The following is a 17,051-nucleotide window of genomic DNA, read 5'->3' as shown; positions in this document are numbered from 1 at the left end:
GCTATGTCTGGTCTTGAATCATGCCTGCAGACACTGTAAAGCAGGTGCTATTTTATTAGTATTTTTTTATGTTGCACTCTTCTTGGTTATTGCAAATAATAATATTACCACATATTATCACATGAAAAACAGATTAACGTGTTACTGCTGCTGTGTTGTCCTACCACAGAACTGAGTGTCTTTTGGTATTCCCACTGCCAGTGAGTTAACAGTGACTGTCTTATTTTTTGTCTGTGGAAAGACGAAATAGAAACTTATAATGAAAAAAAATGCTAGAGATTAGTTTTGCAACAGCAGCTGTCTGTCGATTGACTCAGAAGTGTGACCATACAGTAGCCTGTAAGGCCCAGACTACTCACAAAGGCATAAACTTAGAGATTTGAAAACAAATATGGAAAAAAGGAAGGAACCTACAGGGGCAAACTTAAGAGCCATTAAACAGGCCTGAATTGTCTGAATTTTAAAAATGTAGGAGAAAACCTTTTTGTTTGTTAAAAAGTCTCTGTATAATATGTACCTAGTACAGACTGCTTTGGTGACAATGAATACCTATGTACAACCTCCCTTGCTCTTGGAAATCTCTGTCCCAGAGTGAGTTAGCTGCAGCAGGGCTCAGAGCCAAGGGTACAGTCTGCTGCCTAGTTTGCCAGTTTCAAAAAGATGAGCTATATATCTCATGCTTAAATACCTACAAACAGTACAAATAAGATGCATGACTGCAGTACTTGTGTGACTTGGAAAGAGAAAAGATAAGTTAAACACAGTGTTACCAGCATAGATAAAACTCCAGCTGGAAATGGATTCAAAAGACTAATAATCCTTGGTAGGTAGCAGCACCTAAATGGGTGATACGAGTTACTATGAGTTTTTCAGATCAGAGATCTTTCCTGCATAAGAAAGAATGAGGCTTATTGCTTTTGAACCTTATACAGTCAGTTTCTTCTGTCATAAAAATCTAATGAGTAAAGGATGTTTAAATGTCTCAAAATTGTTGAAAACATTGATTCCTAGTTCTGTTGTAAGACATACATTCACAGTACTCATCACTAAATCTGCTGCTGATCCGTGCTCTAACAGGACTGTTGCTAGCAGCACACCCTTCTTAGCAATCTCAAAGAGCTTTACTACAACACACAAACAAATCATTATGATGCTTACTATTAGACTTGCAAAGTTTCAAGACAGTAATTTCCCAGTCTGTATGAGTGCAAAATTGCAATCTTTGACAGATTTTCAGTAAAAATAAGGAAAGCCTGCCAGTCTTGGTAGTTTTCCACTGAAAATGCAGAGAGAGTGAGCACTCTCCTAGGATAGTCAGTGGTTTAGGCATGTTCCTGCCTTTGATGTGTGATCAGGCAGCAGCAATCTGTGTGTCTCACTTCCCAGCTGAGTACCACAGCCTTCAGGCAAGTGGCTCTTCTCATTCCTGTTTCTGGCATGCACAGAAAGTCTAACTTTGACCGGAGTCAAAAATGGGTTTAATTGCTGCCTGCATGCATCCACGCGCACAGACACACAGAGTTTTTTAAACAAATGAGCATTCTCTGGATGAACTTTCTGTTCATCCTGTTTCATTCTAATTAAGACTAATAGGACCAACTCAGCCACCACTGTAAAGTGGCAGCCATGTACTCATGCATACCCAACTGAACAAATTAGGGCAGGAACTAAAGAGAACTCTGCATGACTTGTAAAATGTCTTGATTTGAGATTTTGCTGGGTATTCTCTTTAAACACTTTACGATTACAAAAATGCCATGGTATCTCCAGTGATCACATATTATCAGAGCATCAGTTTCATGTTGAAAGAACTGAGAACTGCATTTCAGCAAAACATGGAAATATTTTCTAGCAACTAGATAGAAACTGGCAACCCTTCATTTTTCAGATAGTTTGTACGTTTTATTTCAGAACAGAGTCAAGACAATGTATTTCTGAATAAGTGACAGGTTTTTTCAAGAGTTCTTATTATAATAAGATGTGAGTTTAGGTAGCATGGGAAGCCTTCAGGCATGCTCAATATAGAGCTATGCATATTTATTATGCATGTTTCTATATTACTATATCTCATCGTATATGTTTAATAGATTTAAATCCTAATTCTACTTTGCCACACTACCCACTTCACATACAACAAGCTATTTCCAGATTCTGCTCTTCCAGTTCTGTTGCAGGGACGGCTTTCTGCGACCCTTAAACATTTCACTAAACTTTACCTTATTATTACTATTGTATGATGAGTAAGATTTTGTGATCTATTCATGATATTAAACACACATGAATGAGCTTTTAGTGTGAGTCTGAGTAGTTAGCTACAAGTGTCAAAGCTTTTAATCCATATACCAGCCTCCAGGACAATTAAATTCATAGAGTAAAGAAAGGATTAAGTTAAAATGAAGTTGGAAAGATCCAGTTGGGTCCAACTGGCAGTATCTAAAGTTCTATTTGTTATAATAATTAATTGATCTTGGAGTCCCATAATGGTAACTACCTATAGCATAAAAACAATTATTATCAGAAAAAAAAAAGGTTGACTAGTTATTGAAAAATAATTGTACCTTCATTACCCACTTAAATGTCATAATTAACACAAAATGCTTCTGCTTTTATTATAAGGTGAGAAAGGAAGATCAACACAATAGTTTCTGCTACATTTGGCCTCATCTGGATTTTGTGATATTAAAGCTTCATTATATTTTTTCTTTACAGATTTGACACTCACATACATAATTTCTTTTTATCTGCAAAGACTAGACATATGATAATAACTAGTTCTAAATTCATTGTCCAATCTGAAAAGAATCTGAAATTTTGACAAACTAGAAAGTTAAGAGAAAAATAATTTTGTTTGGCAAACAGGGTTTTTTTTTGTTATAGATTCAATATAGTTAAAGTAAATTTTGAAGTGAAACACTATTTCAGAGAAGTTAAAGTATTTCATTTTGAAATACCAACATATTTATCTTTTTTTCAGAATTTTTCTGTACACAAATTTTTGCCAAAATAGATATAGACAAAATGTTTAATGGGAGCAGTTTATCAGTGGAAGGGGGTATTCAATTCAAATACTTAATCTGCCTCGAGCAGACCTAGGTGCTGGGTGTTTCCTGTTCTGCATGTTGGAAAGTAACACCAAAAGCATCCATGTTGCCACATCTAAACTGACTTTTTGGAGGAGAATAATTTAAAAAGGCAATGCATTTAGAGATGACATTCATGCCATGAGCAGCCAGGCTGACTTCCTCTCACTTCCTCCTGACTCTTCCTTTTGCAGCCTGACTTTCATTCAGGTGCTGTGCAGGTTGTTACCATCCTCTGCATGTCATCCACCTTCTGAGTAAGACATAGCCTGCATCCCCTCCTAACTGTTTCACATATTCCTTGGATGAGACACTGGCAATCTCGTCCTATGGAGCATCCAGCACTGAAAAACAAAAAAGGAGAAAGGAAACACTTGTACACACTTTGCATTGTGACTACCCTGCTTCCAGGAACCAGAAAGCAAATGCTTAAGCTTCATTTCCAGCTGAGGTATCTGAAACCTGAGATTAAGGCAACTTTGTCCACTTCCATGAAAGAACCACAACTTGTGGTCAGTGGTATTGGAGCAATTGCTGTATTTAATAAAAGTACACGGAAGCCTTGTCTTTCTTAATCATAAAATACAAAGTAAAAACATGAGAAATAATAATGGAAGTTAATCTGAAAATTACAGTATAAATGGTGACGTTAATGTGAAGAATTTTTACACCGGATACATGCCTGTGGCTTACATATGGGAGGGGGAGTAACGTGAGTTTGGAACCTATTTGCAAAATTATTATAATGGCACTATATTATTGCAGAGAGACGAAAAGAGAAAAGAGCTTAGAAGATGTTCCATCTTAATGAAAGAAGACTACACAAATAGTCATAAAATAAAATAGGATATAATGAATTACTTTGGCATTATAAGAGAAAGGAAAATATTATTAATTTGTGAAGCAGACAGTCATCTTTGCTAGAGAATTAAAAGTGAGAGAGCTCTTCTAAATGCTACCCACACGATATAACACCTCACCAAAGCTCAACTATGAAACCAACTTATTCTGCTGATTACTGCTGTTCTAGCCATCTTTCCTGCATGTAAAACATGAAGTCAGCCAGTTACGAAGCTATCGAATCTTTCCAGAGTGTCACTTACCAGAAGGATTTGATAACTTACAGAGAAATGAACTGTTTTGCTTTCTGATCTTGATTAAGTACTGCTAACATACTACGTTTTGTGACAGTTTCGGATGCTGATTATTTTTGGTTCTTGTTTCCTCCCCAGGTATTTCTACAATTTTTGTCCAGCTCATTCCATCTAAATTTTTAGTCTGTATGATGCAAATCAGTTAGAGCAGGTTTTGTGTTTCCATAGTACCACCTAACACTGTTTCTAGTGCAGGCAAAGAGAATGCCTATTTTTAATCACCTATTTGTTGTATTTGTTTGGGTTCAAATGAAGTCAAAAGATTACAATAGCAGGAACTAGAGACTGTGTCTAGCACGTAAGAAGGCCAACTCTGAAAACGAAGAGAAGTCATCTTATCAGAGTTTCTACAGAACTTCAAACACCTCAACTTTCCCCACACACCAGCACATGAAGACAGTTCTCTGCAATGCAGCTGAAGGCCAACAGAGACCAGCTTTCAATGAGAATTTTCACAGGGAGGAAGGAGGTTGAGATATTTCTTATAGTTTATCATGATGCAAGTGCCCAGCACTAAGTACTGTGGAAGTTAGTACACACCGATGCCCTCACACTCCAGAGGGAGACTTTCTAGTTTGCACAAAAGTACGTACTACTTCTGCAGGCCCCATTCATCACTAGTTTAAGGAAGCTACAAATCCCCAAGTAGAAGCTCTAAAAGCAGGACTAAGGTGTAGCAAGTTAACAATAACCTATGTATATAGAGCAGGATTCATTTATTGCCTATGTGTCCTGAACTCTAGGAGTCTTTGGGGTCCAGCCACTCAGTGTCTAGTTTGAAAGAAACATGGAGTATTTACTCAGAGTAGATATTTTTATTTACGTAAAACCAACAAACCTTTATTTTTTCATGGAAATGGCACTCCTTTCTTTCAGACCTCTCAGCCCAAACATTAATTTTCATTTCCTGTAGAAAACCCACATGCTGGGTGCTGATCTTGACTGGGAAGAACAAAGCATCCTGCTACTTGTTCCAGCCTTCAACACAAGCTGCTGCATCACAGAGCAGAGCACAAATGTTGATAAACCCCACCCATGGCATAGCATAATCCAGCCAGATGTTACTCAGTATTTCAAGCTCTCCCAGTTGTATCACATATCTGTTACAGGAGGTGGTCTTCTTCAAGTCCTACCTATTGGAATCTTGTAATTATGTGAGAAATTCCATTTTCCTTAAAAACAAGGTCTTATTTTGTTGGAAAAACCCCAACTACTCCAGAAGCAGTACAATGACAAAGAAACATAACTCAAAATGGCTTTTTTTTTTAGTCAACGTCATAGCTGTCAAATTTCCTGATACATGGTTTGTCAGGATTGTGACATGATTTTCCTGCACTCCTGCAGGACAACTCTGGGCAACTGCAGCTGCACAGTTACTGTCAATCATACAAAAGATTACTCCAATAGCTACCCTAGTGTAAAGAGTTTGTAATGAAAACAAAGAGCCATCAATACATCATTTTTCATTTTAAACAGTCAATACTTCATTAATTACTGAACTGGCTGCATTGTAGCTAATAAGTAAGATTTGCTTTCTTATTATCAATTCTACTGTTGAATAAAGTACTACGTAGCAGGTTTGCAAGAAAATTGCATACCTATAAGTATTGTGCTATAACAGAATTCATCCAGATTCTTTAGTCCTAATTTTGACTGCATATTTTTATTTCTGATTTGTAATATACTTACACTGAAAAATGCCTCTGTCTTACCACTTTCGCTGCAGGAAGCTTGCCTGTTGCTGCTCCTCTGAACAAAAGTGACTTGAAAAGTTTGAGACCTCATTTGTATCATGTGGATGTTTGAACAGAACAGAAGTGTCGTTGTGTAGAAATGTCCCACCCCAGAGCAGCAAATGAAGCAGATCAGACTGAACATTTCAAAGTATCACTTTTTCGAAACAACAGCCAGAAGACAATGAAAAAGAAAAACCGTCAGTGAAGAAACTGAGAACTTTTTGTTCAACTATAACTTCAAAACCACGAAAAAACGTTAATTAAGATATAAAACCATGGCTGTGGTTAAGACAGCTGACTATGGAAAGAGAAAAAAAAATCTAAATTTTAGAAGATAAAAAATGAAAGAATAGTGAAATTTGGAGTAGTTAATAATCTCCTACTTCATGGAAGCATCTGCCATGTCATGTCAGTAGGAATTATTAATGATTCCCAATGAAGTTTTGTCCCTTACCTGAACTCTTCCTTGCTCTTTTGTAAACAACAAAAGATTTTAAACTGACTTTAGGGACAATTTTTACAACCCCCCTTCAGGTAGTTATAACATCTTTTATCAGTAACTGTTATTTGCTCAAACATACCACAGTTCCTCACCATTCCTCTTTGATATACAGTGTGCAAGTACACTTAAATAAGACTGTTCTTTTGTCAGTCACAAAAAACATTCACACAAAATTACAACAAAGTCTTGTAAGTGCTAAATGTCTGTGTGTAGAAGTACAGGAATTATGCTGAAGTGATGCTCAGAAATCTGCAAGATCAGCAGAGTATGGTGCTATGTATTTGTAAGTCTTTCCTCATTCTCTGCAGCACTAAAATTTTCTGAATTTCATGTCTTCCCCACACCTCCCTCCCAGCCATAAGCCTGCATTCAAAATTTATGTTACTCTCCCAGGAACTGTAGAGGCCCCACAGCCTAGCTGTGATAGAAGCTAGCTCAAAGTACCATTTATGTGTTCAAGCAAGCATGCAGTTTACAAATGTCAAGAATAAATTTTTTTCAGTAATGCATAAAACCATCTGCTATACACCAGCCGTCTTTGATTTGGATTTCATGGTATAAGTCTTGTCTACATCATCTGATTCCTATTCATGCCTTTCCTGGAGGCAGAGCTCTTTCATCATGGTTCAGACTGTTGCCATTGCAGGGAAAACTGATGCATTTTCCAGTTTATTTTTCAGGGCTCATTCCCCAGCAATTTTTCAGGGCTCATTCCCTTTTTGTCTAGCAAAAGGAAGAAGCCAGTCGTATCTTACTTTCCAATGTACTTTGCCTCCAAGGCTCACCTCAGGCTCTGACACTCATACTCTTTTGAGCTGCAAATCTTGAAGTCAGTACTCAGACAGGAATTGTATCAAACCAGTTAGGAGTTACCTAGCCAATGCAAATATTGGTTATGGAAAAACAAGAAATTAGGCCCAGAGGAATCTTCAGCAAAGGTCAGGAGGTTAGGAAGAACATGAATAGGTTAGCACTATCTGCCCTTGCGTAGGCTAGGGGTCCTTGATTATTTCTATTAATTTGATAAAGATCTGTGGAAAAAAGGATGAACAGATTTTCCCTGCAGACCTCAAGGCCTGACTGAGTAGTGAGTTCAGATTCACATATTCCTCCAAAGAGTGCGGAATCTGAATATTTCATAGGGTAATCTCTAATGCTAAAATGATGGAGTACTCATTGCCTTCTCATAGAGTAGTGGGCTGGGAGTCTTTTATCACGTGTTTCTGTATCCAGTAGGACTCTGATAATTGCAAATGGCAAGGAGAAAAATAGTTCAGATAAAAAAGTGGTTGAAAATGAAAGTAGAATATTGGGGGGTGGGGAGTGGTATACGCATATGCTGTTGTCTTTGGTGCAAACAAGTACACCTGTGAATGCCCACTCGGGCACAGCCAGAAACTCACTATCTCTGGTTCTCAAACAGGCTGACATATCTTCCGGCTGGGTGAAGGGCACATCAAAAGAGACTCTTCCTGAATCTCACCAGGCAGTACGGTCTCATTATTTGGCTGTACAGGTAAGATACTCAGTTATGTTTTTAAACTCCCTCTTCTAATGAGCAGAGTTCTAAGAGCAAATTATTTTGCATTTGCTTTTCACATTCTTCCCAGAAGAGTCAAGATTTCCTTTTTATTGCATTTTCTGGGATGTACACTGACCTACAGTTTGCACCTTTTGTATTGGTACTGCTGTGCTCTGACAGAAAACTGTATGTGACTTGCATACGTCGAATTTCTTGGAGTGCTGATCGTGGCAAGATGCTGCCCAAGTATCGCGGAAAAGCACAGTGCTCAAGGACCTGGAGGGCAACCCAGGGCATCAGGGCAATGGAAAATGGAAATTCCCTGAGGTCTGGGCTCTGCATTCTTCAGAGCTAGCTGCTATATGGAACATATGGAGATAGGTATAAATACTATCTCTGCCGGGCACTTAGGTTCCACTCATCTCTGAAGTGCCAGATATAAATTACGAGAGTATCGTTGTCAATAAAATCTGAACTGAAATCCCACTTTGGTCTTCACTGAAACATCTGCTGATTTGAGAGCACCTATGACCCTGCCAGAAAATTCAAAAGGGGAACCTGGCTTAACACAAAAATTATAATGCATACTTATATAACATTTAACTTAGGAAAGGCTGCTGCAATGGTAAGGAAATCCAGAGAAAATTAAGCACTGCAGAAATAAGAGAAGATTGGAAAAAGTAGTTACTAAGGATGAGGAGAAGTTCAGAACAGCCAGAGAATTTGGGCAAAGTAATTTCCCATAGGATAATTAGTTAACATCATACAAGGAATTATTTAAGTGGAGAAGCAAACACAAAATGCTGCTCTTGCCATATGTGAGATCATCGTATGTGCTCTGTTCTCCCATAACCTTCACTATTCAGGTAATTTAGCAGCTTGCAGCTTATTTAGAACAGAATTCTTCACTGGTCATTACAGGCTGAATGTCTCAAGGAAATGCTAGTGTACTAAGAGGGATTAGTCCAGGTGGATGCAGAAGGCCTAACCACTTAGCTGCCAGAAATAAAGGTGAATTGGAATATACATGGGTTCTATGGTGACCCAGATACACAGCCAGCTGTGGCCAGAGATCAGGAGTTTGCTGATACAGGTCCAAAGCATCTCTTCACCCAGGAGGGATAAACTTAGAAAATTATTTACTCGAGCTGCTTTTAGATTGCTTGAGAAAACTAAGTTCTTAGTCCCAGTGTGTAGGAATTGTTAAGGAAAAGAAAAAGAAGATACAGTTGATTCCTGATTAGGAGTCAGACACATGGGTCAGGGGATATCTGAGCCACTACTTGCTATGGTGGAAAAAAATTGCCCTGGATTATCCTTGCTTTACCAGGGGAAAATTTGTTGCAAGACTTTACAGCTTGTACTAATGGATGTGTGGGTCAAATGTATTTTTACCAATCGTGGAACACATTTCTCTGAGCAGGCTGCATTTAAATAGGCAGAAATTCAGTCATCTTGCAGTGACGTCAGATGCGTGATCTTTGACCATTTTTTATCTCCAAAACAGCAGGTTAGTGGAAAATTAGGAGAAAAATCTCAAACAGATTTCAGAATACTAAAACACTTTCAGAAAAAGGATTTGTCATCAGATGCTACTTTAACTTAATGCACTACAATTGTAGGTCAGCACTGAGAGAGCAGTTAGCACCTGCAGACATTGGCAAATTGAGAATGTGAATGTTTATTTGTACAATTGGAGGTGGTGCCAGATGAAGGGGCAAGAGGGGAAAAGTGAAACAAAAGAGGAATTAGATTTGTTGTTCTGGGAACTGCTGCCACTGCAGGAACTTGACATAGAGGGCTGTGGGGCTTGGGCGCACAGTTATGGAGTCAAAAAGATGGATCCACAACTGTGAAACAGAGACAGATGCTGCCAAGTTTTTGGGTTGCAAAGTGAAATTTTGATAGCAAAGAGTCAAAGAAGTAGGTAGTAGCCAAGAAAGCTCCAGCAGCTTTGTGTGTCAGCTAGCATTTAGTGAGTGAGAGTGTCAGAGAGGTGCAAAGAAAACAGGATTTGAAACTAGGACTAGCTTTTTGTATAAACATGTACAGGAGATGCTGTCAAAGTCGTTACAGCTACCTTCTGCAAGTAAGTAACTTTGCTGGAAGTGAAGAGGTGATTGGTAGCATCTCTGAACCACATCAGAGCAGCTCTAACTAGACAAATAGAAGACTTCACAGACTTTAATGGTGGCCCCTGAAGAGGAGAGCTGAGAAAGTAAGTGTTGGCATGAGCACACAGGCTCCCTCAGAAGGGCAAAACACAAGGTTAGAGGGGAAAGGTTCACCTTGTCATCGCTGCTTTCTAACATGTAGCCACTTCCTGTTTCTTCTGAGAATGGTGAATAAGAAACAAACTTGAATTTGGGCAAAGCGTCAAGGTTTTTATTGAATGATACATAACTAACAAACAAGATTATACACTGTTGGTATTTTCATGGAAAATAGACTCAGTTAAACACAGCAACATACTTCTGGCTTTTGGATAGATGCTAATTTAGCATTTGTAAAACGCAAGGCCCCAGCAGAGCTGGAACATCCTCCCAGCAACAGCCTGAGAGGGCTCCTGCTGGGCAGCCTTTCTCTCCTACTGAGCTGTCAGCACTGGCTCAGATATCATCAATGTTAACTCCAGCACCACACTGCTGGGACACCATACCAGTGAAAGCAGCTGAGATCAGGCTTTTAGAGCAGCAGTGTCATCAGTACCAGCCTATGGTGTCGCCTCTGTGGAAGTGCAGAGCACTAATGCCAGAAATGGGACCAATAAATAGCAATGCAGGAAAACAAGTCAACATTCCTTTGTACATTAGTGTGCTCTTCTGCCTCTGCCCCCCAGACCTATAGGATTAGCCTTGCAATGACACACAAGCCTCTGTCGTAATAGTGTTTGGATTTCAGCTGATCAGTAGACATGGTGAAATTTGACAGTAAGATGCTCGGCTGCAACAGCAATAGCTCTTAATGCTATACATATATATATATGTATATATATATAGACTACATATTGGTACAATACAACTCAAAGAATCAATGGCCTAATGTAGCCATTTTTATGTAGCAGGGTTAATCTTGAAATATTAATGCATAAACTATTTATTCTCCTCCAAACTGTAGAAGTTACAAAGAATATTCTCTCTCCTTCCCGTACACCTTTGTAATAAGACAATTAATTTTATTTCTTTAACTTAAGTGAATTAGCAGACTCTCCATTCCAGCTAAGAAATGGTTTCTCTCCTTCCTTGTTTCAGTTAACAGTGATGTGGAATGGAATCACTTTTTTCTCTAGCTTTTCAGAAGGCATTTTCACATAGACGCCAGTAGTGAGACATCGTCTTCTCTTTATCTATAAAATATGGGAAGACAGTAAAATAAACAAGTGATCACAGCATAATCTTTGATCAGAACATTTTAGAGAAAACAGATAGATGTTCTGCCTTTACTGAGTAGAAGGTATTCTAGACACCTGTCCCTTCTCTTTGTAGAAGATCTGTTGAGACCATTTGAGGGAGAATCAGGAGTTACAGAGGCCATTTAGCGAAAACCAAAGTCCTGCCATTCATTTAGCCCTTTGAAGGTGCTCCAGAGTTGCTGCTGCTGCAGAGTTCAGTGTTGGTTCACAACTAGGAGTGTTCACACTGGACAGTTTCCTTTAGCTTCTAGGGACAAGGACGGATTGAAAAATATGGGACAGGGATACTCTTTGGTTTTAAGCTTTGACATCGGATTTATTTCTAACAGACTGTGAGTACTCCAGAACCCCATGGAAAGAGGCAACCCAGGGTTACATTTCACATGCCTTTGTCTTTGTGCAGACATTTCTAGCTGTGAAGTAAAAAATGATGTAAGTTACAATTTCTCCCCATCACAGGGGGAAGCCTCTTTAAATTTACTTTGCACAGAGGTGAATGGTAAGAAAAGGAAAAATTAAATCCTAGGATTTCGTATGAATTAGTTGTGAAATCAGAGTACACGTGAAGACTGCTGCCTTTGATCCCAGAAGCATCCAGGACTCCAACCTGATCTAAGCATCCAAATCTAAGCCAAGGGTCAGTCCAGTTGATGTAAGCTGACTGCTTTCTGGTACTCTGGCAACACAAATGAGCATTGCAACAGCATTGCACCAGTAAAAAGGAACATCCTAGTGCATTTGTTCCCAGTGTTCTTCCCTGTTCTCATTTCCCTTCTCCCTGTCCTCATCACACAAAGGGGTGTTATTAGCAGGATGGGGCTGAGTTGATGTGACTTACCGCTTTGCCCACGAGAACAGCTGAGATGATGATACTGTAAAGAAAAAATCCTGAGGCAGTAGCTCCTAATATCCAGAGATATATGGCAGTGTCTGGACAAGGTTCTGGATCTAAAACATATGATACCACACAAGTCATGTCACACATGAGCCTCATAAGGAAGCCGCTAGAGTCAATAGGTCAGCCTCCACACTGCTTTTCTCTAACATTTGCTATCCCAGGATACTACCAGGACTGAGCTCTGAGTCGCTGCCCACTCAGCCTCCAATGAAATAGACTCTATCTGTAGAAGAACATACACCTTATTCTCCACTCTTTCTGCACTTACATATCTAACTGTCTAGACATACATGTAGCCTATATGGTATTGCTTGTGCTGTTAAACATCCATACATTGCTAAATACATTGCATGGCTGTGACTACACCTGCTTTAGGCATGTGCAGGGAGACCTGAAAAGAATAAGAGCTAATCATGATTCTCAGAGCTTGAATCAGTGTCAGCCTCACTTCTTACAAACAGAACTTTGAAGACCTTTGAGACGTAATAGCAACTCCCTTAACCTGGGAATATCACCATACTGTAAAGCTGCTCGGCTTACCAATGACATAGAGATGCGTCCCGTTTCCCTTGTTCATAAAATAGGGTGGAGGGTACATCCGCTCCATCTTGCAGACGTAAAGACCAGTATCATTAGCTTGCAGGCCAGTGAGGGTGAGGGTCACATTGTTTTGGCTAGGGCTAACACGGCACTGAATGACCTCTTCCACACTGAACATTTTAAATTCCGTTGTGTAGGTTGAAGCACAAATTTCAGTGAACCGGTCACCCGTCTGTTTAAGCAGAGTCACTCGAATTTCCTTTGCATTCCCAATGTGCTTGTATTTACACACCAAGCTGGCAACTCCTTGCCTGTTGGCCAGCACCATTGCTGGTTGAGTCACTTCCATTACTGTAAGGAAGTAAAGAGCATGACAATAAGTGAACTGTCAAGAAATGATCTGCAGTCATTTTTCTTGAAACCTGCACAATAGGAAAGGAGTCCTACCACCTCCTATTATCCATGGGTAATTCCTAGAAATGCTGCTAAATCCTTCTAAAAAAAGGACTGCAAAACCACAATTCACATAGGCACTGCATTAATACACTTTAAAAAGCTCAAGAAGTGCTTTGATTACTGTAAGTGATATTATAAATCTCAGCAATTGCTTATTGCTTAAATAGTAGGTAATTTGGCCCACTTACTGGAGCAATTACCTGCATGCTTCAGTTTCCCTCAACAGAAAGTTTTTAATCTACATAAGAAAGCAAAAAGAATACACTTCAGAACATAAAGCTGAAATTTGAAATTTAAAATAAGGCATGTAAACCATAATTTCTGCCTCGTAGAAATAAGCATGTTGACATTTAGAAACAAACAGGTTGACATCCTGTATGGAGCACAGAACAGAACCATTAGGGTAACAGTAAAACTGAATGGAAAATCTGTTTGCATATTTTTTTTTCTGATCTTTTTGCTCCTCATTTTTAACCAGCTATTCCCAAGCCACAGTACAGCAACACACAGCAAAGCCTTATAAACATACTGAAAAAAATAATTACAAATTTTAAAGGGAAACTAGCGTTCCATGTACATCCCCACTGGCTGCTTTTTACAACTTCTGTACTCTAGCCTGCTACACAATGGGAACGCACTGACTTTTGCATTAATAAGCTGTGAAGACTCAGAATTATTTGTTGAATTTAATTTAATAACAGTCCAAACAATTCTATGATTTTGGGGCAGGGCTTATCGTCTTCAGTTCTGCAGTGCAAGAATCTGGGACAAAGAGGAGTGGAATTTCTCCATCCACGTTAACAGCTGCCAAGAACTTAACTCACAGGGCTTGGTTTGTCAAAGTCTGTCTTTCTTCTTGAGCTACTCTGAATCCTGCCCAGCCTCTCTACAGATGCTACTGCTCTAAAGTCTGTGTCTGGTTTTCCAGATACCTCGCAGTGCCCCAAGACCTTGTTCCCCAGACTGTCCTATGGAGGGGTCCCATGAGGTCTCCCTCTCTCTGTTGTACCCAGTCCATCTCCTGCAAAGATGTGAAACCAAAAAAACGTAGACACCCTCAGCTACCTTGTCTCCTTCATCTACCCACCTTCGGCAATGGCAGCGGCTGTGCAGAGAAAGCCCACGGTGACCAATATCGAGAGCATTCCTGCGCTGGGACAGATGCTGAAGGGGCTGAAGGTGGCTGATGCCTTCAGACTTTAAGACAAACTGGAACTCTCAGGACTGGAAAAAAAGGCAACACCTTTCAGGATACTAAATCTTCGAAATGTTTGAACCCACACAGAGTCAGCGTGTATATATATAGCTTTGATCCCAGATGCTGTACCTGAAAGTAATATGAAGCTTTGTTTTGGTTTTACGAGAAAGGAAGTAGTGGGTTTGATTAATACGTGCACAGTTAACCTCAAACAGCATGAACAAAAACAACTATTCAGCAGATGGAAAATATATATTCAATCTGAAACTGCCATCCATTCTGCTTTAAGAATTGGGGGAGGAAAGTTAATCATCCAATAGAGCAGCTCAGGCCCTTTGGTGCTGCCAGCTTGCACAATTATAGCACTGAAATATTTTAGCAATCATCAGGTACTTCCTAGTAGGGACAACACACACACTTCTGCCTAATGTGGCACAGTCAATCAATGTGAGCTAGTTTTTTTATGGAGGACTTCCCTCCGCCCCCAATTTCTTTGCTTGCTTTAATGTTAGTGCTTTTGATGTTTAAAAATTGCTGCCCCCTTCAAAATACTGATACACTTGCAATGACTTCATCTTTTCATATCAGCAATGTGACTTGAATCATAACCCAGCTTCTTTAGGTTTTCCTGTTTCCAAGAAAAATTATCTATCTAGGTTTATAGCTAATGAGTTCCACATCTATACAGTACTTTCCCTACCTATGGACTTTACTGTCCAAGTACCTGGAGATGAACAGATGAAAAATACTGCAGGAGCTTTGATTATTGCTGTCTCTGCTTAGAGCACTTGCATCATTTCAAATCTCAGTGAAACAGTTTTCACCCACTGGCCTTTTAAAAGTCACGTAAGATCTGAAAATCATTCCTCTTTTTTATGTGATATGCTGTCATATCCATGAATCATTGCCTAAAGAATTTCATAAAAATGAAGTCACATTTCAGTTACACTGAAGGTCATAATTCTTTTTTTTCCCCACACTTTGAGAAGTTCTTTTAGAAGGTGCTTCATCATTTATGTATGCAGATCTAGTAGATTGCAAAGACCTACTTTTGGACTGTGACCTAGAAAAACAAACAGCATCAGTTCTTGAACAGTAGACTGCCCAATCCAAAGATACAGGATAAATATTTGATCTTGAAATCACATAAATACCTAATGATATAAACAAATTTACTGCTTCCATACTTAGGTAATGCAATAATTGTTTGTAATGACAAATTCATAGCCAGTTTGATCTTAACCAGCATTCAAAACAGAACTGATGATAAACAAAAATATAGCTATGGGTAGATGAAAAACTGCACCCTAATAATGAGTCAGGCACATATTGTATTATTGGTTAGACAAGCTTAAATCAATTTTAATATTAAATTTAATAGTAAATAGACACTATTGCAACATTGTGCACCGGAGTATCAGTGAGATCTATGGCATTAAATTACCAGGTTATGCCTGACATTTTCATACCCAGAGAGTAACCAAATTACCTGTCCTGTGTATCTTTTGGGCTTGGGTTTTGTACAAACAAATGATGCATTTGAGCCTTATTAACCATGTCATCTCCTGATAATTGATTGAGACTCAAAATTGATGGTGCAATTAACCACTAAACACTTGCAAAGGATTGCCATGAAAAACTTGGTGCTCACTGCCCCACATATCCACAGTACTTTATGCAGCCGGAGTGAGAGGTAAGGGCTCTGGCACTCCTCTCTGGCAATGGAGACTGCTCTGGCAAATACTGCGTTTCCAGTAGTTTTCATCTTGTTCCTGGCTGTTTCGTTCTTAGGTTGTCTTTTCAGATCAACTCCTTTTTACTTTTTACCCTTGTTCCCCCTTAAAAGCCTCATGTTGTGATGACTGGTCTTCTAAGTAAGGCACAATATATCTCCCCGTGGAGTCTCTAGAAGTCACCTCTATCTTCACAGCCAGGGCAGCCTGAGCTAAGCCCAGAGAATCCCCCTTCCAATGGATAGAGATCACCTTGCTATGGTGCCCTCTGTTCTTACTAATCAGACTTTGGATCTTGAGTTAATGTATGCAGATAGCAGGTGGATGATGCAGTAAAATAGCGATCTTGTTCCAAATAAGATCTCTCCTTCACTGCTCCCTTCCTTCACTGCTCAATTATGTCATGGAACAAGGTCTTGGTAACTGAATGAGTTCCCCCCTAAAATACGATCTACAAGAATCACTGGGAACAGATTTTCCTTCTGCTGTGCCCCTCTTCTAACTACTCTTCAGCTGATTAAGAGTCTCTGGACTTCTGCTTGGTCCATCTTACCTGTATATCACAGCCACACTTTGTGGGCTACAGCCATAGGACCGATCTTACCTAGTTACTGGGCTTTCTTGTCTGTGTCATCTGGTTTCTCCCTACCCTGACTTCCTCATCTTGAGAACTTTTTTTCTTCCACCCTTTCTCCATAACTGAAACCTGACAAATGGCTTAGGGCCAGGAAAAGGGAATGGGTGAAAGAAGAGCCTTCCCTTTGACTTTGAGATTCAGAAGGTCTTTCAGGAAGGTTATTCCTCAGGCTGTCTCCAGCAG

At 39.4% G+C, this 17,051-nt stretch overlaps 1 protein-coding gene across 1 annotated transcript; it reads right to left on the bottom strand.

The window, feature by feature from the left end:
• Nucleotides 1–10,759: 10,759 nt before the first annotated feature.
• On the bottom strand, nt 10,760–14,445 carry CTLA4 (cytotoxic T-lymphocyte associated protein 4). The gene is made up of 4 exons (XM_010116740.2): nt 14,388–14,445; nt 12,845–13,195; nt 12,245–12,354; nt 10,760–11,340 (listed from the first exon to the last, which is right to left on the bottom strand). The coding sequence occupies exons 1-4, from the start codon at nt 14,443–14,445 to the stop codon at nt 11,242–11,244; spliced, it is 618 nt and encodes a 205-aa protein (XP_010115042.2). The 3' UTR covers nt 10,760–11,241.
• Between the last annotated feature and the right edge of the window lie 2,606 nt (nt 14,446–17,051).

Source organism: Chlamydotis macqueenii, chromosome 6 (assembly GCF_036417535.1).
Source record: "Chlamydotis macqueenii isolate bChlMac1 chromosome 6, bChlMac1.mat, whole genome shotgun sequence".
Lineage (NCBI taxonomy): Eukaryota > Metazoa > Chordata > Aves > Otidiformes > Otididae > Chlamydotis > Chlamydotis macqueenii.
Note: the sequence above shows the minus strand (reverse complement) of the source record. Positions and strands in the feature narration are given on the sequence as shown.